Source organism: Protopterus annectens, chromosome 2.part2 (genome assembly GCF_019279795.1).
Source record: "Protopterus annectens isolate FY-2018-M chromosome 2.part2, PAN1.0, whole genome shotgun sequence".
Lineage (NCBI taxonomy): Eukaryota > Metazoa > Chordata > Ceratodontiformes > Protopteridae > Protopterus > Protopterus annectens.
Window position 1 is genome coordinate 334,824,882 of NC_056730.1, and position 25,892 is coordinate 334,850,773.

The 25,892-nt window shown below is 37.4% G+C and overlaps 1 protein-coding gene across 1 annotated transcript in view; it reads right to left on the reverse strand.

Moving 5' to 3' along the window:
* The window catches only part of LOC122795624 (baculoviral IAP repeat-containing protein 1-like), a 799,118-nt gene that overhangs the window by 494,245 nt on the left and 278,981 nt on the right, over positions 1–25,892 (reverse strand). Inside the window, exon 4 of the mRNA XM_044063892.1 lies at positions 17,983–18,040. Within this exon, the coding sequence (XP_043919827.1) occupies positions 17,983–18,010 (28 nt within the window). The 5' untranslated portion in view covers positions 18,011–18,040. The remainder of the gene's footprint in view (positions 1–17,982; positions 18,041–25,892) is intronic.

A 25,892-nucleotide genomic window follows, 5' to 3' on the forward strand; every position in this document is an offset into this window, starting at 1 on the left:
ACTCAGTTTCTCAGGCCGGTTATGAGCACAGTTGCCACAGACAAGCAAAAAACACGCCTGCAAAAACTTACCGCTAGTACGGATATCCTTCAAAGTGGAGGGTCATCAGAAACAGATATCCTTCAGAAGGGTCTCATAGAAACGGATAAAATGCCAAAAATGTGCCTATGAACCCTTGAGAAAAACAATGAGGAAAACAGCTAGCTACTTAGGAGCACAAAACTGAGCAGCACAGAATGCAGCATGATAATGGTTATCAGGGTGACAGCGCAGGGGGTCACCAGGTTGACACCAGCCTGTCAAAGTGGTTAGGAAGACCTTCAAGATGCCCACCTTATCTATCATTCACATCATTAAGGGATCACATCCGGATCAAAGGGAGGTCATAGTCTCCTATCCTCCACACTCATCAGACCAATGATTGACCACAATGCCCCATGTGAATGTACTTGTGCCCCCTGAGAGGGCAGAAAGTTCCTCACCAAAAAACAAAAAAAAAAAAAAGGATAAAAGGTCTCAAAATCTGAAAAAGAACTCAGCTCTATTCAGTCGCTCCAGCTCTCTATTCAGTAGTGACCTGTGCCTGACATACAAGGCCATGTCCGACCAAGAGGCCATGTCAAACTGATTTTGATGAACTTCACTTCCCTCAAAAAATCTAGCCAAGGAGAGGAGACTTAAGGGGAGAGACTTACACCGACACATTGGAGGATAGGAGGGATAGATTCATCACCCAAAGACTCCTATGCTGTGGAACAAAATATCGTATAATCGTAGGCAGAGCACCCTCACCCAAATCTTGTTCAAAAGAAATCTTGACCAATGGATGGGGAGATGATAGATATAGGATTACCTCAGTGTCACACTGCTCGACAGAGGTACAGCAAAAATAATGGGCATAGTTTCCCCAAAAAAAACTGGTTTTTAGTGTGTAAAATGCCCTCGGGCAGATAGCCTAGTATGAACCTATGAACCTATTATATCCTAGTAAGGTAATTTGTCACCTATTTCTTACAGGTGGAGCACCCACCTTTGAAATATGTATTTTATGCTCTGCTACTGAAACCATAATAAAAATAAGTAGTTGTTTCTCTAAAGAAGTATTGTACCTGTGATTACCCTGAATGCTTTGCATGTATATGCAAATTATTACCAATACCTACCTTTACATCATTGTCTGTGTGTGTGTGTGTGTGTGTGTGTGTGTGTGTGTGTGTGTGTGTGTGTGTGTGTGTGTGTGTGTGTGTGTGTGTGTGTGTCTGTGTGTATGTGTGTGTGTTGATAAGAAAAACTAAGTCAGCAGAAAAATCAAAATATCAAAAAAGTGCCATAATCTTTGTTTTGTTTTCAAACTATTTACTGCTTTAATAATGGGAATATATTAAGAAATAAAATTAACTGTATAATATAGTAGTATGAGAGGTGTACCAATACACTTTAAAATATATATGTTCTGTTCATATACCACAGAGAACTCTAATAACCATGTACTATAAATGTATTTTACATATGCACAATTTTAAGCTTTTTTCTTCTACTAGCTTTACTTGCCAGAGTGCCTGATTTCCTTCTAGAATATAAAAAAAAATAGTATTTGGTACAAATAAAACCATTTCTTCAATAGTAAACAGTCAATGATCCCTTGTTTGACCATTTTTTCATATTTTCCAGATCTATACAAATGTTATCCATTGTGCAGTGTCAGTGGTACATTAGGTAACATGTTTGCCTTTGGTGCTAGAAGACCAGAATGCAATGGGTTCTATTTCCACTTCAGTTGATTAGGTTGCTGACACTTCAGTGTAGCATTAGGGGGGTGCTATACTCCTTAGTGTATCATCCTTTGGAAGAAAAGTTAAATCAAGCTCCCATCTGCTTGAGTTGGCAGTAGCTAAGGTGGATGTAAAAGACACTATTTCACCCATCAAAATGAGTAGGGGTCCTTTATTAAAACAATCATACCTATTTACATTTTATGCACATATTTTACACTATAAACAATATTTACAATAAATAATACATACAGCACATCTTTCTTTTACATACTTTTTATCATATATACAGTAATCATTTTTGTTTTTTGACCCCCCACTCAAACTTCCACAACTAAAACCTTAACTTTTTTAATAAATCATGGACATATCTCACTTTTCATTGAACATAATTTCCTTCACTCTCTGGTTCCAACTTCCGCAACCAAAATCTTATTTTTTTAATAAATCATGGACAAATCCCATTTTTCATTGAACATAATTTACTTCATTCTCTGATTCTAAATTAACAATAAAACACATTATTTTATCAACTCTTTCAATATATTTTCTACTGTTGTTCTTATAATACCCAAATTCAATCATGTCCATGTTTAAATTATTTAGTTCAGTGAATCCCTCCACATAATTAATATTTAAGATCTTTTTCCATAACATTTTAACTCTTCTGCATCCTATAAAAACATGTTCACTAGTTTCAAATTCACTGCAATACAAAGAAACTCTATTGTTTTTGCTTTGTAATGCATATTTGTCTTTACTGATAATTTTTGTATAATCAACCTCCATAAAAATCTTGGTACTCTATCGTGTTCTTAGCATTCTTTTTTTCTTTACTTAACTCTTTCCATGGATATATCATAAAATACTTTTCCATAATATTATTATACCATTCTTTATTCCTGTTTTCAATCTCTTTTGCATTAATTTTCCAAAGAGTAATCTTATATTGGTAATTCTCCATTTCTTTATTGCAACAAACTCTCTTTTTTAACTAAAAAGGTTAACCATTCTGTTTTATACTTCAGACTTACTATCTGCATTAACAGAGAAGCCTCAATATCCTTTAAACATTTCATTACTCTATGTAAATTTAGCAATGCAGTATGAGCTATTGGATTTATTAACCCCAACCCTTTTTTCTTTACTCATATATAAAACCTCCATTTCTACTGGATTCAAACTAGATCGCCAAATAAAGGAAACATCATATGATATATTTCTTTTTTGAGAGTCAAAGGAATACTGAAAACACCTGCTAAATAAGCAATTCTGGATAACCAAATAGAATTAATTAAATATGTTGTTGTCTTTTGGCTTTTCCCGGTTAGGGGTTGCCACAGCGGAACTCCGGTCCACTAATGATAGGCAGTAGATTTTGACGAATGCCGAGGTGCCAGCTCGACATTCAACCTTCAACGAAGGCACGCCCATTTATGCATGTTTTTCGAATGCCCACCCAACCGCGGGGAGGACATACAGACTCCACACAGAAGGCACTACCTGCACTCCAGCCGAGAATTGAACGGGAGAACCTCTTGCTGTGAGGCAACAACGCTACCGCTGCACCACCGCAGATTAAATATATGTATATATATTTAAATAAAAGTCTAAAAGACTTCCAAAACACAAACATGTATTCAATTTCCTCTAATTTTTCTTTCCATATTGCTTCTATAATTTCTTGTTTTCCAAAACTAATTCTAAAAATATTGATTTTTGTCATATTGAATTTAATTCCATCAATCACCCACTTAAATTGTAAACTTTGACTTTTTTCTTTATTGAAAACCCTATTGCTTGAATAATCTCCTGCAACTGGTCTATCACCATACTCATACCTAACCCATATTTTGCAATAACAATAATATCTAGATATGTTAATAAAAATGGGCATTTTTATAACTTCATTGGAAATATAACTCTTTGATTTCATCTCTCTGTTTATGTGTGGATACACATTCATTACTAATACAAATAATATACCACTTAGTGGACAGTCTTGTCTAATACCCTTCTCCAGCTGTATATCTTCACTTATTATCCACCCCATTTATAATTGCCTTAACTATATTGTACCTAAATGCTGTAATACAAACATGTTTATTGTTTTTGCTTATATTATAGACTTCAGATATATCCCATAATACAGAATGGTGAACTGAATCAAAATGTTTACTTAAATCCCCTACCATTAATTTTACCTGAACATTTCTATACAATATATCCTGTACTAGTTCCCTAGTTATCAATAATAAATCTTGAACTCTTTTAACCTTTATACCATATACATATTCATTTACAACTTTACCCACTTTCTCTTTCATCCTTTTTTGAAAAAATTTTCATAGGAAGTTTATAATCCGTGTTATTTAATACAATTGTTCTCCAATTCTGTAGTTCTCTTTTCTCACCTTTTTTCCCTATAAATCTAACAATATTACTACAGTTTTCTTTATACTTAAAACCGTTGTTCAACTATTTATTTAATACCCTTACAAATATTTTTTTTTTATCTAAAGTCATATTTTTATATATCTTTTATTCTAGTCCATCCGGTCCAGCTGCCAATTCTAAATTCACTACTTTCAAAACCTGTTCTAATTCTTTTATTATAATGTCTTTTTCCAAGTCTTTATTGTCCTTTTTTGTCATTACAATAAATATTCTATTCTTTTCTTGTTCAACTCATATAATTCTTGTTCCTTAATAAAGAAATTCTTACCATTCCTCTCTAAATAGTCAATCGTATCATCACTTAACTTCTCTTTTCCATGTTTATTTTTCCTTTTCCCATTTTACATAACACTTTTATATTTTTGTATAAAACTTAACCACCACTCTGACCACCATTCTGACCAATCCTTGTGAAACTCTTTCATCTCTACCATGCCATGATTTCATTATATCTTCTCTCCCTATAGCATCCAATTTCACCTTGTTTACTCATTTTAAACCTTTCCCTATTTTTATATACTCAAAATTACCTTTTATTGTCATCCAAATTGCCCTGTGGTCTGAAAAGCTTGTCATTAAGACCCTTTGTTTTACTTTTAATAAACTTTTCGACAATAAAAAATAATCTATTTCTGATCTATCTCATGTCCTATATGTCATGTCCATGTCTTTAAATTCCAAATTCTTAACTGTCCATATTTTATAATATCCCATACTAGTTTAACATCATATGCTTTCTTTTACTGTTGTCTTAAATTACAATTGAAATCTCCTGCTGCAATAAACTCCATATTAACTGCTACACATTGAACAATATTTCTAAACACCTTTTCTGTCTCCCTTTTTGTTATGCATGTGTAAAATACAATAATTCTAATAATATGATCCATCCATCTTACATCAGTCATTGCAATTCTACCTGATATAGCTAATGTAACATCTACCACTTTTATCATATCTTTATATAAGATAACTATCTCCAAACGGGTCTCTCTCTCCCAAAATTCCAAAGCACATTCTTTCCCCACCACACTTCTGTTTGATATTTTCTATTTGAGAAAAAAATCTAACATCTTCTAAAATAATAACATCACTATCTTGTTTTTTTGCACTACTCCAAAATTTCTATTCTTCTCTCTAACTTCTTTAAGCTTTTAACATTAAACGCTAGGACTTTACAAGTATTCTGCCTTAAAGTAATATATATTAATCCTTTCCCTTTATTTTTCCTTTTTAAATCCCTCCATAATTTTTCTTTTCCTCTTTTTCACTCTTTTACCTCCTGTCTGCATCTTCTCGAGCCTCACTTCTGACACACAACATGCCATTTCATCCTCATTTTTTGAGGAATCACCTTTTTTTACCACTGTCTTCTCCAAACACTCCATTTCCTCCCTGATCCTCTGAGCCACCTTTGTGCTCCTACCAAAAGCAGGAAGTGTATCTGCAGACAGCATCCCCATATGCATAATGAGTAGGAGAAGTTCTTTCATGCCCTAGCCAAATTTGGGTCTGCCCTGAAAAGATGTCAATAACCTAATGGGACTCAACTGGTCAACAAAGGATAAAGGTCTCAGCCAGTGTACCTCACCCTTTCTCACAGCGGGGATCATTCCCCACCCTCCACCGGGTTTTAGATGTGAAGAACATCCAAGTGAGTGCCCTCCCCAATGATGAACATGTCTCAGATGCTTAAACCATTAATTGATCTTGTGTCCCCTGGGTCATAGTCAGGGTTGTATCCCTTTATATCATGGCAATGATTGCCTGTTAATGACACCCAAACTTTCCATTTTCTTTCTTTCTTTCTTTCTTTCTTTCTTTCTTTCTTGTTTGGTTTTACTCCCGAGATGTAGTACTTTCCTTAGAGCAGGTATTATTGCCTAGCATCAGGATTTCTTTATATGTGATTCTCTCCAGCCAGATTTCCTAAGCCTGTAAATGAATCAGCATACTCTTAAAGGGTACTGTGGTTATGGTTGTGCAGTATCTGGGATGTCTATGCAACTATGTGACTGTACCTGTACACAGTTTCTGTTTTACATCTTGAACTCATTTTACCATTCCTAATTTTTACTACCAAAGCAACCCAGGCTATTAGGAGAATTAATTTCCTTATGTACTATACTTTCAAACAGGATCTTGAGCTTCTTACTTTTATATTTAGCTTTCGATCCAGTATCTCTATGTGGTGTTTTGAGCATGCTGGCAATATGCACACACAACTTGACTTTCTGTGTCTGTTAGCCTCAATGCTATAAGGTATCTTCAGATAAAATATTACACTCTGAAAATGATAAGTTTGTGATCAAACTATATTTCTTAACTCACATCACTTATTGCCAACAGTCTGCCTTGCAGTCTTGTCTCAATATTTCTGATGCAGTTACAGACCCTGGTTCATCAACTCTTTTCACTTTAATAGTTACAATAAATAACCCATTTTCATATTTCTGTTCTGCATCATACAAATTCTTTTAAATACATTTTTCAGCATATTTACTAAATGGATTGTTCTAGCATAGATTCTATAAAATTTATTAAAGTCAGAACCATGTCTCTTCTCATGCATATAGCAATACCTAGTATAGGATGTTTGAATTTCAACTACGGGATATTCTTTTGGCATCTCATGACTCTAATGTTCTCTTCACTGCTGTAAATAACACATGCATAATGGTTCTCTTTTTCATAAACATTACTTGTACACTTCACTTTATTTTCCATTTCTGCCTTGCCTTAAATTATCTGTTTCCTTGTTTCCTCCTTTTAAATGTGTATTTGTAACTTTCCTCTGCCGATATTGGTTTTGATGATGACAGGTCTGTTTCTGTTAAAGACCCAAATATTGTTTGATCATTTCTTATACCACAAGCTAGCCTGCTGCTGTCAATGAATTATGCAATTCACCAGTCACAGTCCTTGATACACTTCTTTAGCACAGTGCCACAAGATCTTTACTTTCTGTAGGATCTTGTCTTCTTGTAAAAAACCAGTGATAAATAAATTATAAATTATTTTTAGGTTCACAGTAATTATTGAATTTTTTTTTTGTAATTCTAGTTATTCTTTATTTTTCTTCTTCAATAAATTCAAAATAGTTAAATACCTACAATGTTTCTTCTTCAGCAACATGCAAAAATGTGGTATGCTGTACCCTTCAGTTTTCTCTCTATGCCAGTGTCATAGAAGAATAAATCAAATTTCCAGAACCAAAGCTTCCAGTTTTGTGATAAACTTCCTTCCAGTGAGAAAATTGCTAGTGGTTGCAGCTGAAGCATTCTTCCACTGAGAAGATTGCCTCTTTACTTCCAAATACATAAATACTTGAAAGTAAATCTATTTCTTCACTTCTGCAGTTATACTCTCAACCCTGCCATCATGTAACCTGGAGACCTTTGTCATAATGCTTGGTGTAAAACAGAGCCACTGGGGATGTTCTTCTAGCTTCCAGGAGACATTATTCAGAGTGAACTTCTTGGAGTAATAAGTACTACACCACACACAGATTAAAATAATGATATCAATATTACCTGCTAGGAACTGGAGAAAAACTGAATCAGAGTGAGGTATGTAGTTTATTAAATTACTGTACAATGCAAGCACATGATTGACTAGGCATACAGATAAGATGGAATGGGAAAGCATGACATTTATTTTTTCTACATTTGTTAATACCCCTCTGATTTATTTTAGTAAGGTAACTTGCTTCCTGCTTTGTATTAATATGGGGTTTATATCACATAATCAAATGAACTATTTAGCGAATACATATTCGTCAAACCCTATTTGTTGAAAGCTCTATACATTGAATGACATTTTAAGTGAAAATTTTCAAACGAAAAATAAACACTAGGCCAACCAGTGATCATCACAAAAATAACAATATTTAAAACCCACTCAGGTGAGGTCTATGCCCCTCCACACTTCCCAATGTGGGGAGATGCACCCCCCACCCCCTAACTAAATATACTAATTCCAAGATTGCACTACAGTGGGGAAAAGGGCAAATTCCCAATGATGGCCAAGCACTTTTTTCCCTGAGGAAAATTTTCACTTAAATGAATGTTTGATAGATTACGTCTCCGATGAATAGGGCTTGACAAAAAGATATTTGACAAATAGGTTTTTCAAAAAAGTGAAGTAGACCCATTAATATGTATCTTTAAAGGCTGTGCTAAGGTGAAACTAGTGTTTAAGAAACTGTTTTTGTATGGAGAGTCATACATCCACAAAATAACTAATTACCTTAGGCATAGAAAGTTGACATGATTTGCTGTCTTTGTATATTACAAATTCAACTAGACTACTAGTTGATAAAACAGCAATCTGATTAATTACTGCTTGTTATACTTAGTAACTGTTTTAGCAATGAATGCTACATTGTCCTACTATTCAGGCTAAGAATGTTTGGTAGAATATAGACTTGTTAGTAGCACTAATGCGAAATCTTGTGACATTGTAAGCAACATCAAAGTATGTCTTGGAATTGTGCGTTTATGAGGACACTTGGTGAACTGCACAACATGGTTGCTACTTGTTAATATGCCACCTTTTCAAGATTCAGTAAAGAGGTTGATCATAAAAAATACATAGACCTTTGCAGTGCTTTCCTTTTTAGAACTTGACACTACTCATTGTGGCACACCCTGTAAAGATAGGTGAAGACTGCCAGCCTAGCCAGATAGAATTTTGCAGATAATTCTGTCATTTGTAAATATAAACGTAAACCACAGTCTTGTTCTCTTAAATGTGAAAGATTGCATTGGATATTGAACTGCAAAAATGTAACAACAGAGCACTATGCCGTCAGAAAGCTAACTCAAGCATTTTATGACTGTCTTTGATGTTAAAATTCGGAACCGATATGTCTAGAGGGAGGCATCCTGCCTATTGTTTTAAAACCAGAGTTAATGGCTAGAATTTGCATGCATACATTTCCTTTATTGCTCTGATTTCTGACCAGGTGTAAAGAATGTAAATGTAGTTTCTGTTAGCCTGTGATACCAGAGAAGTGTGAAGAATGTCATGTGAAGCAGCTCTGTGTCATCAATTTAAGGAGAGAGAACCAGAGAGCTCAGATAATTTGTCCTGAGGACATCCAACATCACCAGCACTATCTTGCTCTTTATGTAAGTTTATTTAGAACTGTGTTTTCTTTTAGAAATAGCTAAGAATTAGGAAGAAGTGTTTTTCTGTGGTCAGAACTTTTATACGGTATTATTTTAAGCATTTTTCTGTGATCTCTGAACTCTTAAATAGCACTGTGTAGTAAGAAGTATTGTCATGTGTTTTTATTATTTATTATTAACTATTTTTAAACCTTTCAGCTGTGGCTGTTTTGTGTAGAGATAATTTATGCTCTTTAAGCTCTAAGAGTACATTGCATGTATATAGTGATGCTGTACCAAATCACTTCAAATAAGTCTTGACTGTTAGGTCACACTTACCATTTGGATAATAGTATTGCACAGTAATAATTGGACACCCTTTTAAGGGCCTTTGAGTAGCTGATACATATTAGTGGGTGGTGGCAGCTAGTACTACCTTTTAGACTGGGCAAAAAAAGGGCACAGCTGGGGAAATTGTGCCAGCCTTCCACAGGAGTATCTGTGTGGTTGTATCTAACTCTTATCTCAAAGTGTGTGTGTGTGTGTGTGTGTGTGTGTGTGTGTGTGTGTGTGTGTGTGTGTGTGTGTGTGTGTGTGTCAGCTACTTGGACAGGGACACAAAGCACTTACTGGACAGAGAGGGTGCTGGATGTTTTAGCTTGCCCACTAGGATGAGATCTGGATCCTATAGCTGTGCCAGTGGGGAGTCTTATTGGGGACCTGGAGAGAAAGATAGAAACCATCCCCAGACTGACTGTGATCTCTGTGTGATCTTAAGGGAAATTGTACTTTACTGCATGGCTATTTATTATCCTTTCCCTATATGGATGCCCCTCACTGGTGTTAGTGGTGGGGATTGAGGCTCCTTAATTGCTGGGCCAATGCAGCGGTGTCACATATTAATTAGGCTCCTTGATTGCTGGGCCAGTGCATGGGTGTCACATATTAATTGGTGGCAGTGGTGGGATTGAGGCTCCTTGATTGTTGGGTCAGTGCACGAGCATCACATATTAATTGGCAGTGGTGGGATCTCCACACCACATATTAATAGGTTGGCAAATACTAATTGGCTTGTAGTGATGTGGGTAGAGTGAATTCCTGTAGCTTGTGTACAGTGATCACTGAAGGTGTTTTTGTACTCTAAATCAGCCATGCACTGAATACTCAGAGTTCAGATCACAAATGTTTTATTTCTTTTGTTAGTTTAGTTAGTCAGGGAGAGCAGACAGTATGTCAGCAGAAGAGTACAGAAAGCTGATAAGGAACCAGCTGGCTGAGATGTGCCAGGCTAGGGGACTGGTGCATAGAAACCTGACTAAGGCAGACATGATTGCAGCTTTGGTCACAGCTGCATCAGAAAACAGCAACCAGGAGGATGATCAGACTGGCAGTGGAGATGTACCACTCTCAGTGAATGGACAGCTCAACCTTTCTGCAGATGACTTAAAAATCCATCTGGATCTAAAGAGACATGAGTTGGAGGCCAGGCATTTGGAAATAGAAGCAGCAGAGAGACTGAGATGCCCAGAGGCTGAGGAGAATGAGAAACCGCTACACTTGGAGGCTGAGGAAAAGGAGAGGCAGAGGCAGCATGAGAGGGAGATGTTGACTCTTCAGCAAAGTCATGGAGGTAATTGGGAAGGGAGTAATTGGACCCCAGAAGCACAAAAGGTCAGTAAATTTCTTCTGCACTTTAAAGAGGGGGATAATCTTGATAGTTTCATTCATATGTTTGAAAGGGTATGTAAAGAGTATGATGCTGACCAAAGGCTCTGGGTAGGGTTCCTGACCCCCTTACTCCATGGTAAAGCTGTAACTGTGTTGTCTAAAATGTCTGATATTGACTGTTTTAATTACACTGTTGTTAAGCATTGCTTGTTAGAATGTTTTAAGCTAACACCTGAAGCTTATAGGAAAACGTTTCATGAGCATAGATGTAAGGCAGATGAAAGTGTGTGTAATATGTTGCTGAACTGAGTACTTATTTTCATAGGTGGGTGAGTGGATGTCAGGTAACCACTTTTGAAGGGCTGGCAGACCTTTTGGTGAGGGAACAAGCCCTTAGCACTTTGCCTGAGGACATGAGGATCTGGTTAACTGATAGACAATGTGCTACTTCAGATGAGTTGGGGAAGAAGGGAGACCTATACCTAGCAAGCAGGGCATCCCTGCACAGGAAAGGGACTCCCAGTACTGCTCATGGGTCTAAAGGAACCCATGGTGGGCAGCACAGACTGCCCCAATAGAATCTGCCAGTAGCAGGGGAAGCTACTAGTCCAGCTACATGTCCAGGACCTAGGGTTAAATGTTTTGAATGCAATCAGTGGGGCCATGTGGCATACAGATGTCCACAGAGGCAAGGTGGGGAACAAAAGGTGAGAGAGCCAGTAAGTGGGAAAGACAAAATGCCAATAGTAGATTGTGTTGAGACAACAAGGGTACCAAACTACCATCCTACAGATGTCCTGATAGGGAAGGATGTGGACGAGGCAGTACCATGTGCTTATGCAGTTACATGCAGTGAGGCTAGGAGACAAGCATGTGGATCTGGTAGCCTGGGGGAGACACAGACAGACCGCATACTTGCAGCCAGGACTGGTGAGGTGGTTACTTCAGGGAGGAAGCTATGCTGTGGCAGTGAAACTGAATGTGAGCCACAGCTGCTTGTGGCTACTGATGTTCCTTTGGACAAAGTGATTGCAAAGGTAGAGGTGAGTAGTAGTACCCAGGCTGGCAGTGAGGCACCACTGTCAGAGGATGCCAGACTTCCTGTGGAAGGGAAGCTGGGAAGGGTTACAAAGATAGAGTTGAAACAGGCTCAGCTCTCAGACTCTACATTACAAAGCCTGAGACAGGTAGCTAGTGAGGGACCTGATTCTCAAGGGAATGGGGATTCTGTATACTGGGACAAAAGGTTACTGTATAGACAGTGGACTCCTGAAGGAAGGCTAAAAGGTGAGAGGGTACAGCAGTTGGTAATGCCTAGAGCCTACCATCTGGCACTTCTAGCCATACCTCATGATATTCCCTTTGCATGTCATATGGGCATACAATGTACAAAGAGATGTATTATGCAGAACTTCTATTGGCCTAGAATTTCCAGAGATGTAACAGGGTACTGCAGGACCTGTGAGCAGTGCCAAAGGGTAGGCAAGGAAGGAGACAAGTTGACAGCTCCTTTGATGCCTTTTCCTATGATTGAGGAGCCATTTCAGAGGGTAGCTATGGATATTGTGGGGCCCCTGCGTACCCCAAGTTCCACAGGGAAAAAGTATATCCTAGTAGTAGTAGATTATGCTACAAGATAACCTGAGGCAGTGGCTCTGTGTTTTATTGAGGCAGAAAAGGTGGCAAATACTATGTTAAAGATTTTCAACAAGGTAAGTTTCCCAAAAGAAATACTGACTGACAGAGATGCCAATTTCATGTCAGTCCTGCTGGCTTGTTTGTGGAAGTCCTGTGGGGTGAAGCACCTGAAGACCACCCCTACCATCCCCAAACTAATGGTCTTGTTGAGAGGTTAAACTCTACAATCAAGTTCATGCTACAGACATTTGCTGACCAGTTTAAGAGGGAGTGGGACAAATATTTGCCCCATCTATTGTTTGCTTATGGAGAGGTTCCCCAGGAATCCACAGGTTTTGCACCCTTTGAGTTGTTGTTGTATGGGCATAGGATGAGGGGACCTCTAGATTTAATTCGAGATGAGTGGGAAGGTGAGTGTGAACTTCACAAGGGGTCTGTTGTGGCATATGTCCTAAACCTCAGGACAAGACTCAGGGAACTCATGCGCTTGGCCCAGGAGAACCTGGCAGAAGCCCAACAACAGAAAAATGTGTGGTATGACTGGAATGCTTGAGCTAGAGAGTATGCTGTGGGGCAGCAGGTAATTGTTCTCATTCATGTTAGACGCAACAAGCTGCAAGCAGCTTTGGAGGGACCCTACAAGGTGGTAAGAAAGATAAGTGATGTTAACTACATGGTGGAACTGCTAGGCAGAAGGCAGGGGCACAAATTGTACCATGTTAACATGATGAAACCTTACCATGATAGGGAGGCCCTTGTGCTGAGCATTTGCAGGGAATTGCAGGAGGAGTCTGAGGGAGATCTGGTGACTGATCTCCTCAGTGAGGCTCAGACTGACACCTCAGTGGAAGAGGTAGCAATGTCCCAGCAGCTATCTCCTACCGAAGTTCGAGAAATCCGAGCAGTGTTACAGGAGTTTGGGGACATGTTCACTGGGAAACCAAGGTGCAGCCACCTGGTACAGCACCAGGTGGATACAGGACCCCAAAGGCCTATTAGGAAGGCCCCTTATAGGGTGCCTGAAGGAGGAGATACAGGAGATGTTGGAACTAGGGGTGATTCAAGAGTCCAACAGTCCCTGGGCCTCCCCAGTGGTGCTGGTGCTAAAGAAGGATGGTAGCACCAGGTTTTGTGTGGACTACAGGAAATTAAATAGTCACACAAAGTCAGATCCCTACCCCTTGCCTAAGACAGATGAGGCTGTAGAGCAGCTGGGTGGGACTAAGTATCATACAACCATTGATCTTACCAAGGGTTACTGGCAGGTGCGCTTGACTCCCAGTGCTAAAGAGAGGTCAGCCTTTGTGACTCCTTTTGGCTCGCATGAGTTCACAAAGATGCCCTTTGGGATGAAAAATGCCCTAGTGACTTTCTAGAGGCTGTTAGATCATATCCTAGCAGGAGCAGGAGGGTTTTCCCTTGCTTACCTAGATGATATTGAAATCTACAGCCATTCCTGGCAAAAGCACCTTCAACATATCAGGGAGGTGCTGGGCAGACTCCAGAGGGCAGGGTTGTCCATTAAGCCCAGAAAATGTCAGATGGGTATGGCAGAGGTCTCCAGCCTGGGACATAGAGTAGGGAGTGGTAAGATTAGGCCAGAACCTGCCAAAATAGAAGCCATTCAGGCATGGTCTGCAGCTGTTACCAAAAAGCAGGTGAGGGCATTCTTAGGGACAGCAGGGTACTACAGAAGGTTCGTCCACAGTTATAGTACCATAGCTGCTCCCCTCCCAGACCTGACAATGCAAAACAGGCCAGATAAGGTAATATGGACCCCAGCATGTGAGCAGGCATTCCAGAAGCTTATGGAAGCTTTGGGAGGACCCTCTGTGTTAGCCAGTCCAGATTACATCAAAGAATTTGTTGTGCAGGGTGATGCTTTGAACCATGGGGTGGGGGCAGTACTTAGCCAGATTTCTTCAGAGGGAGAAGAGCACCCAGTGGTTTAGCTTCAACCCAGGGAGGAATGCTATGTAGATGTAGAAAAGGAATGTCTAGCCATAGTGTGGGTACTGCAGAAACTTCAGCCTTATCTGTATGGAAGAAGGTTCATGGAAGAAAGTTCACTGTAGCGACAGATTACAACCCCTTAACATGGTTAAACAGAGCCAGCCAGCAAAATGACAAGTTGCTAAGATGGAGCCTGAGGTTGCAAGCATATGATATATCAGTGCAACATCGCAGTGGGATTAGCAATGCCAATGCAGATGGGCTCTCAAGACAGGAAATGGTAAGGTATACTTAGATAGACCTTACCCTCTCATGCAGCATTTCTCAAGGGTCACTAAACTAGCTTGAGTTCTTTGGGGGGGGTGTGTGAAGATAGTTGAAGGCTGCCAGCCTAGCCAGATAGAATTTTGTAGATAATTCTGTCATTTGTAAATATTAATGTAAGCCACAGGCTTGTTCTCTTAAATGTGAAAAGACTGCATTGGATATTGAACTACAAAAATGTAACAACAGTGCGCTCTGCTGTAAGAAAGCTAAGTCAAGCATTTTATGACTGTCTTTGATGTCAAAATTCTGAGCCAATATGTCTAGAGGGAGGCATCTTGCTTATTGTTTTAATACCAGAGTTAATGGCTAGAATTTTCATGCATAAATGTCCTTTATTGCTCTGGTTTCTGACCAGGTGTAAAGAATGTAAATGTAGTTTCTGTTAGCCTGGGAACACCAGAAAAGTGTGAAGAATGATGTCATGTGAAGCAGCTCTGTGTTATTAGTTTAAGAGACAGACTCAGAGAGCTCTGAGCATTTGTCTTGAGAACATCCAACATCACCAGCACTGTCTTGTTCTTTATGTAAATTTATTTAGAACTGTGTTTTCTCTTAGAAATAGCTAAGAATTAGGATGATTAGACTAAGTGTTTTCTGTGATGTCAGAACTTTTCTACAATATTATTTTAAATATTTATCTGTGATCTCTGAACTCTTGACTAGCACTGTGTAGTAAGAAGTATTGTCTTGTGTTTTTATTATTTATTATTAAATATTTTTAAACCTTTTAACTGTGGCTGTTTTGTGTAGAGATAATTTAAGCTCTAAGAGTACATTGTACATAGTGATGCTGTACCAAGTCACTCCAAATAAGTCTCGACTGTTAGGTTGTACTTACCATTTGGATAATAATATTGCAATGTAATAATTGGACACATTTTTAAGGGCCTTTGAGTAGCTGATAAATATTAGTGGGTGGTGGGAGCTAGTACTACCTTTTAGACTGGGCAGAAAACGGGCACAGCTGGAGAACCTCTGCCAGCCTTCCCCAGGAGTATCTGTGTGGTTGTATATAACTCATATCAAAGTGTGTGTGTGTCAGCTACTTGGGCAAGGACATGAAGCACTGGTTTTACCTTGCCCACTAGGCTGAGATCTGGACCCTATAGTTGTGCCAGTGGGGAGTCTGATTGGGGACCTGGAGAGAAAGGGAGAAACCAGCCCCAGACTGACTGTGATCTCTGTGTGCTCTTAAGGGAAACTGAACTTTATTGTGTGGGTATTTATTATCCTTTCCCTATATGGACGCCCCTCACTGGTGTTAGTGGTGAGGATTGAGGCTCCTTGATTGCTGGGCCAGTGCACGGGCGTCACACATCTAATAGTAGAAAAAAATCTTGGGATGTTTGTGTTGGACGTAGCAGTCACTTATGAAGCCTGGTTCATAATTAGAAAGTCTCCTTTTGGGAATTTGAATCATCCTCCTCCTCCAGTTCCTGCAGAACCTGAGCAGGTTCAGCAATAAATCACTTTGGCAGGAAGAAAGTAACAATCTCCATAACATTAAACCTCTTTTTTGGGCTTTGCCCTCATGATCAAAGCACACCGTCTGTGAATAAATCCTGACATGCCCACAATTTACCCACACAAAGTCATGGATTCTTGTTTAATCATTACAATCCAACTTCTTTGAAAATATTACAGTCCAGTTTATTTCTTGTTAGTCTGGCTTTCTATTTCTTTCAGTTTGTTTACAGTGTTTTTAAACTCATGTTTCATTCTTAACCTCCTCTATTTTCTCTGTCTTTCTTGTGCTTAATATTGACTCTTTTTTTACTTTTACTACGATTTTGATTAATTAGCAATATATTTACTCTTCACATTTTCAATCTTCAGCCTTAGTTTTAGAATATCGTATAGCATTGTTGTTCTTTGCTAGCGTATCTAATCATCTTATATAATATTTATTGCCACAATCACCATGGCTATATCTGAAGAAAGACGTTATATGTGTGTGTGTGTGTCTGTGTGTGTGTGTGTGTGTGTGTGTGTGTGTGTGTGTGTGTGTGTGTGTGTGTGTGTGTGTGTGTGTGTGTGTGTGTGTGTGTGTGTGTGTCTATGCATGCCGCAATTTAATCTCTATGGTACCTTGACACAAAGCTGATAAAATATTGGGTTTTATATAAGCAGTGCAGTATGAAAGAAGTTTAGGTTGAATCACATTACCTTTTTATAAATACTGAGCAAATACAACTTTAATAAGTAGATGAATTCATAGTTTATGAGGCACAGATCTTAAACCTTGTTGTATTTTGTAGTTAATATGAGCAAGCAGTTTGGTAAAAATTAATTACAAACTAATCTACAAATAAAATAAGAGTTATTTATAAATTACTATTATAAAAGTGGCATATAGAAAAAGGCTGGTTATACAATTGCACCTTCCACCAAGACAGTTTATTGCATAGCACTGTTATGCCTTACTATGCCTAGGGCACATCTGCAGGAAAGACCCAGAATGAAAACCTTGCATTGCTAAGACAGTATCAATGTATATTATTTTATTATAAAACCCACCCACCTCAATAAACACATTTTTAGGCGGTAGAAGGTATATACATGTCCATAGACAACTCAGATAGATGTGCATTGAATATGCAGACTACAAAACTCCACCAGTCAACATCTAGATTCCAGAACTGAACCTAAGGCCTAGAAGCTCCTTGCTGAAACACAGTTCACTATATACACTGCTGTAGAGATGCTGGTTCCACTAAGTGCAGCTCTGGAAAAGAGGAGACACTGTGGATCTAATATCACGTCACTAGTATGACAGTGATGTCATTTAATGTCAGTGGCATAATAAGGGTCTTTCTGTTTTTTTTTTTTTGGTAAGAATTCAATATGTAGTATGAATGTTTTCTTACACAACTGCCCATTATATTCAATTTATACTTAAACATCACAAATTTAAAATCGTTTTAATATGACATCTTCATTTATTTTATTACATACTGAGTTTCAGCTGTATTACTATGTGCGTATTGTATATATTGTGTGCATTGTTAAGCTGAATTTTAACAAGACTGCAGTTAGTTAGCTGCACAGATACATACCAGTAAAACTGGGGGACTCATTTTCCATGTTTGTACTGTTCTTTTCCTGATCATTTTCCTAAAATAAAATAATACTTTTATTAAGCACTTACTAAATATTAAGTATTCTAACAATCATAAAAAGTAAGATGCTGTTTTATAAGTTTGCTTATCACTTACTGGCATGCCGAGCAGTAGTGAATTTTTCTGACATTTGGTATGACAAACTTTATTTGAGTAGTTCCCATAAAATATTTTATTATAAAATAATTGATAACACAGTCATCTTTCTTAATGATTTTCTTGCCATTAGCTTTGCATAAATAGTTGCATATACATAAATCCCTTTATAATATGAATATAAAAAATGTGCAGACAAAGATAAGTTTATACAAGTTCTTGATTTGAAGTTGAGCCAAGAATAAAAAAACGAGAAAGCCATTGCGTTCTTCACTTGACATATATGAAAACATCCAGTATCCAGAAAACAGTTTGAGAGAAAATAAGTGATAAGAAGAAACACTACTAAAAATGGTGCCCTTCAATGTAAAAGACAAACTGAAAGACAGCTGCTTGGAACAGTGTTTTGTATTATGCGTCTGTTCAGTAAATTTGAGTCAGACTCAGATTTAAGATACACTCTAACATCTTACTAAATTGCAACTCAAAACATCATCTGTACTTTCTATGTTTATCCTTTGAATGACTGAAATGTGATCACTAGAAAAAATACTGAAAGATCTCAACTGATCTGGAGTGCAGCATGCCTAAAACCTAAATTAAGTGTTTTCCCAGGAGGAAAGACTACCTGCATCTCTTCATGTGGGGGCAAGCCCTGCCACACCCTGTAACTTACACTTACTTACTCTAAGTTCACAAAATGTTTGCGAAAAGACAGATTCTCCAAAAAAGTGCATAGCACTCTTGCACAAATAGTGATCCTGTATTGCTTACTTGCCAAGAATATGACTTATAAAAATGGTAACTAGGTGCATTAAGACAGTTAGGACCTGACCAATTTGATGGAAAACTAACTTGATCTAAACTACAAATGACTGAATCATATTTGGTTGAAAACTATGTTAGCCTGTAGAATATGACTGTTGGCTTGGGTTTGGAACATAGAACTTATGATGAAAATTAGAGCTGATCAGTGTTAGTTCTTGCTAATGTCCACTGTTATGCTATACCTCCGTATCAAGAAGTCTGTGAATGTGTGCAGCAGTAATTCAGTGTGTCAGGAGTATTTTGTTTTCTTCTTGGTTGTTTTACTGTGAAGTTAGTATATTTAATTTAGCGGGGGTGAGGTCCCCATGGGGTACAGGGGACTTCCCCTTGAAAAAGGCTATGCGATATTTTTTAGTGAAATGAGTTGTGACATTTTGTCATTTTCAATTAAATGTCTTTAGGTTAATGTGCCGCTGTTTATTTTTTATATTAAATGTGCTTTAGAGCAAATAAACCATAATTTTATCTATCTAACATACTCTCATTTGAACTCAACCATTCATATGCACATGCATGAAAACACTTGCATGACTCATAACACAGATATACTTAATAAATATATTCACATGCAAAACAAATGTGCACACAGACACACACACACACACACACACACACACACACACACACACACACACACACACACACACACACACACACACACACACACACACACACACACACACACACACTCACAAAGTCATAGACACTCTTCTACAGGGCCCTGCACCCCAAACTGCCCCTACAACCTTTACTTAAATATACTAACCCCATGCTCACTCATATATGAGGTAAGATTGCATAGCTCTTGTATAGGAATTCATCACTACAGGGCAGGAAACAACTCCCTTATGACCATCTGCACTCAGTACAGCATGTGGTTGCTTATGTTGCAACATTTGCGACAACCGCTGCAGCTGAATGCTTACATACTTGACCCCTAGTTTTGATCCATAAATCCATATCTCTGTTTATATCTCTTTCTCTAGACAGATAGATATTCCTATTAAACTTGAGATTGCCCAGCTACTGCATTTTGGACAAAACTTGATGGTTATAGCAAGTCAACTCATTCTCAGCATGTACTGGGACATGTTCTTTAGCCAGCCAATCTAACCCAGTTTTTAGCTTATTTATGCTTTAGTTATTACATATTGATAACTCACCTGTACCACAGATGAATAAATATCACCTTTAATCCCATGATGTAATCATTCTCATCATATTAACATATGTTTCTTTTACAGTATTTATGTTTGCTCATTGAATTAGTGAATTGTCCACTCAAAAGGTGAAGTATTATGCCAGGATTTGGTTTTAAATGGATGTAAAGGATATGAGCCATCTAGATAAAGTATCTTTTATCCATCATCCTGCTCCTTTATTTGGAAGCAGTTAGGTATGTCATGTCTTCAGGTCAATCCTTGCAAAAATATTACTCTAATTAGAAATATTTTGACACTGTGATAAACCCTTCATTGTTAACACTTGGCATGACCGATCTACGTATATATTTGTTTGGGTATCCAACTGACTGTTAATATTTTTACTTATTTTTCAGATGTGAATCTTGAATTAGTACAACAAACTCACATGTGGGCTAATCAGTGGGATTATCTTGTAAGAACATAGATACAAGTGATTTCAGCTGCAACAAACCACGGGAACAAACTAGGTATGGTCATATTGATAAGTAGATTGGTTAACATATTCTGTCTGCTGACTGCAAGGAATCAGGAAGATTTTTCAATTTTACATATAAATCTCTTTACCTTAACATATCAATCTTTTTCCTAAATGTATATGTCCCTTGTGCAGGTCAACTCTACTTACTTGGGCAAATTATTTTCCTTTAAAACAAGTGTCCTCATTAACATGTAGTAGTAACAGGAGACTGGAATTCTACCACTGATGAAATTAAGGACAAGAAATTAAGTACAAAAAATAATATAATGTTTCAAGGGCAATCATGGACACATAATATTTTTCAGACTAATAACCCCCTTATATCTACTTTATCTAAATCAGTCACAACTTTTTGGTCCCCAAACTATAAGTTATAATTCCTTATTGGCACCTTTCTTATCTATAGTTCTGCCTTCCCAGCAAGAAAATATTTTATGTTTTCAACAAGGTACTGAATACTTAGAAGTAACTCTTTCTTTAGACTTATCCTTTTGTTAAATTATTTGTTTTGAGAACAATTTGTCATTAAATCACTATTTTGTTTTACATTTTGCTATTGTAGAATAAGCACTTCAAATACTAGATTATTTTATTTTTGGGATTACCTATAGTTATAATAATATAGTCACATTATAGTCTTTCTTTAACAGAATTTTAAAGACATTTTATTTCTGAAGCCTATTTTTTAAAAACAATGAAGCAGTCTAAATTAAAGGACATAGCAATAAATTGAAACTTTTAGAATCAGATCTACAAATTAATTACAGTGCCGTGTTGAACAACAGATTAAGGATGAAGCTTCAAACTGAAATTAATGTCAAATACTCTTCACAACTATCTTAGGGTGAAGCTAAATTGACTGCAAATGTTTCAGCCTGGGTTTAAATCCCATCTGAATACTTAATACCCATTATTCGTGTCCAGAAACTCTCTCAAAGTTTACATTTGCAGTTTGTCAATGCTAACATTTCAGACAGAAATGCTATACCAGCAGACCTCTCAACCAATTGGGGACATGTTTCGACAGAATCAGGGACAAGTCAAGAAAAAATCAGGGACAATCAGGGACACTTTTAAAATATTAGTGCTATTAACTTGAAACATTGACAGAATCAGAGCATATGAATTAATACACTTTTTCTGAAGTAAAAAAAGTTTATAACTCTTAATTATTGTCATTATTCATTAAGTGTAATTCACCACCTTTCCTCCAAAAGTGACTAGTTTTAGGAGGGATTAAGAGGGACAGAGTTAAACTTTGAGTCAAAATCAGGGCTGAGGTATGTTACCAGACAGCTTACTCTAGCTTATGCAATATCCAGTTCTAAACTTAATAACTCTCTTGATTCTTCAAATTCCATCCAGCTTATAGTGAGACATATAATTATTTTTTTACCCCATCAAATAATGAGACCTGAAGAGTATTTTGATCACTAAAACTCCACAAATTTACAGACCTAGATGGATTTCCATCTTTTGTTACACAGAAACACTTGTTAAAACTCTGGTAAATGTTTTTAACAATCAATCAATCAATCACTTTATTTAAACAGAGCAATGTTTACAATTGCAAGCATAACAGTCTGTTACAATCACACAATTGACAAATATTATGCATACAGAGAAATGTTTTATATTAATCCTTGTAACCTGTATCCATGAGTTGGGATTTGCCTTAATGTACTTATCAAGGGTCCAAAATAAAGAACAAATACAAGTAGACAGAGAAGGCATCCTGCCTGGTGAGTGTTCATAAATTAAATACCAGAGAAAGTTTATTCTTTACACTTCTCCAGATTTCTCCAGCTGTACCCTCTTATAGCCAGTTGATATATTGTTTGAATTCATTTAACAAACCCTTTGGTATTAATAAAGGGTGTTTTTCTATATGGTGTCTTGCATTAATAAGCATTTTTAAATCAAATTATCATGAGTGGTTCTGAAAGATATGAATACAATTTGGTCTAAATCTATCAATAGGGAAATTATTTTGTACAACAGGGTGGTACAAAGTTTATAACTATGGCAAAAATGAATATTGAATAAAGTGAAAAGAGAGAATCTTCAACAAGTTTCAAAAAATAGCAATTATTGCCTGCTTCCAGGATGTGGGGGAAGGTAATCTGAATTAGGAACATACTTAGTCATGACTGCAAAATTATTCTAAAATATTTCTTCAGCCTCTAGATTCATTTCTATAGGCAAGCCACAAACATTAGGATCAGGTTATTCACTTTCACCAAATTCAGTTAACAGCTGTTATATTTCTCTAATGTAACTCCTTCAGTAAATAGTTTACATACATATGCATAAAAATATTTCAAGCATGAGCATGCTTTAATGTAATTTGATAGCCTATTCTTTGCATCAACTGCTCTTTCAGAGAGCCAGTTAGTACACGTCTCATTCCTACAGAATCATTTATATAGGTTGTCTGATGATTTGCTACTACTACTTTTTGATAACCACAAACATTCCAAGAGGTAGTTGTCTCTAAACGCCCTGTATACCTGAATAAGGTCTCATCTTAAATATCTAGATGAGACACTGTATGAGTTCAGATAGTTTAGTCTTTCAGAATAACTTAAATTTTCACATCCATGAATACTATTGGTATATTTCTACTGTACTCTTTCCAGTTTATTCATGCTTGTTTCTATATGGTTTCTATATTGTTATTCCAAGCTCATGTTTGGTTCTAGTGAAACTAATAGACAATGACTCCATCATTTCTGATTTTTCTAGACTTAATAAATCTTTTTATACAACGTATAGTTATATGATATGACTATTACTAACCAATTAATTGATATGATTAGAAAAACTCAAAGCTGGATCGACCCATATACCCAGGTCTTTAAATGAATTTACAGTTTTAATCACTGTGCTCTGTAGTAAATATTCATCTTTCAATTTATATCTCCCACATATCATACACTTAGTTTTTGATGAATTTATCAGCAAATGGAGTTTGCTTGGGATTGATTATGGTTGCCAAAACGTACATTTACATTTCAACTAATTCTTAATTTGTAAACGCTTGTATGATATCTGCTATATGTAACTATTTCATAAAATCTAGCAAAACATGTTAATACATATTAAGGAGTGACAGGTCTTGTATTTCATTAACCTCTCTGTCTATTGCTTGCTGTCTCAGCGTTAACTCCAGATATTTCTGATTATTTGGAGTAACCTCAAGGTTCCTTAGTTTAAGAGCTCTCTTAATAAGTTCAGCTTTACATATCGCATTTTTCATAGTTGCATCCTGTGTATCCTTAATTCTCCATTATTTTCCTTGTAGTTTTATATTGCACATTGATTATCTCTAATTATCTCAACTTGGTATTGTTCCATCTTGTTATCTACAACTTCAGCATTCCCAATATAAATTGCATTTGATACTTTGCAAATTCTGTCTGAATAGCATCCAGTGTTTCAGAAATGAAACCTCAACCTTAGCTGGTCTTTAAATGAGACCAATATGATAGTAAGGTTTGAAAACTCTAACTTGTATTTGTTCTTCCTAATGTTATTCTGCAGTGACTGTTAAATTGGAACTTATCTAGTATCCCAGCTAAATTCCAGCATATCAAGTGACAAAGGGACACTGGCAGGGAAGAAGCGGCTTGCGAGAGAATCCCCAATTGCGTGCACTGTCTCCCTTCCCATCCCTACAGAACCAGACCCCACATTGCTTTGAAGGACATCAGATCAAGTCAGGATTATTTATCATCTTGGAAGGTATTGTGGGTATCATTCTGGGTGAAGGTCAGTCTCTCCAGGGAGGTCAATCTTCGGTCGCACTCTATTCATGTCATCAGGGTCTATGTTGCTGCCTGGGCTATCAGGGAGGCACGTCTCAGGATGTTGTGTCATATTTGTACTTGCCGTGCAGTGACCAAAGAGACTTGGTATGTGGCAAGAGTGTGATTGTTGCCCATGCTTAGTGTGACCCTCTCCTCCAGGAGTCAACTTGTGACAAGTCCTTGGTGGTGTATTCTGTCTCATAGCCTGGTTCTGATCATGGAGTGTTGGTGTTGTGTTTTGTGTTTGGTGTGAGGCTTTGTCTTGTGGTTGTTGCTGTTTTGTGTGTTGCTGAGGGGTCGTGTTGACTTGTAAATTTTAGGTGTTTGGTTGCTTGATGTAGGATGTCTTGCTGTGGCTTGATTTTTTACTCAGAGCTCTGTATGTCTGTTTGTGTGTTTATGTGTTTGTGTAGTTGCCTTCTAGCATTAGCTGGTGCTGTTGTGTGTGTGTGTGTGAGCTTGCCCTCTTCCTGTCTTGTCTTGCCAGTCTGGTGAGTTGAGCTTTGTGGGGTTTGTGAGAGAAGCTAGAGGTCTGTCTCTCGCTATTTGTGTTATGTGGGAGGAGGAGAGGGTTGTTGTTCGTGTACATCTGCATTGATTAACTTTGCTCCAATATAGATTCAGAGAATAGCATTGGAGAGAGATTGAGAGATTGACAACTGACCTTAATACATGCTAGAATAATAATGGACATCCTTAATAATTGGGGTGGGGATAGTGGGTGAAGTGATAATTTAGTGTGCTTTTTTATATATGCATATAATTAAGAGCAAAAACGGAGTAACTGAGTGCAATGTTTAGCAGTAACTAAATGCAAAAACGACAAACAGTAACTTCTTTCATGTTTCAACAAACAGTAGTACAGTATTAGAAATGTAAGCAACTAGTGATCCACTAGTGATCCAGAGAACAAGGTGGTGGAACAAGAAGCAGGGAAATTATAACACAAAAACAACAAGCAAGGCAACAAGCTATAGAAGAGCAAAGGGGATGTCTCAAGCTCAGTAGAGTACTAAACAAACAACTAATTCTGTAATTCTCTAGTCACAGTTCAAATATTCAGGCACTATAAACCAGAAACCAGAATTCTCCCTCCCTCCAGCAGCAGCAGCCAGCCTCTTAAGGCAAAATAAACCAGCAGCCTTCTTAATGTAAAATAAAATAACTGGCAATACCCTTAAAACCAACCAATACCCTTGGACACTGGGCTCTCAAAGGATTAAAGCCAACTTAGAAGGATGAAAGCTACTGCCACCACAACCACAGCACTAAAACAAACCACCACACATAACACAGTGCTTAATCCTCGCTTAATAAGCTAAGCTACACTTTAATCAGCTGATTAAAACAAGTTACAACCAAACAATTGAAAATACATAAGAAAACTCTTTAGAGTTAGAGTTCAATTAACAAAGTGATCCAAGTTACACA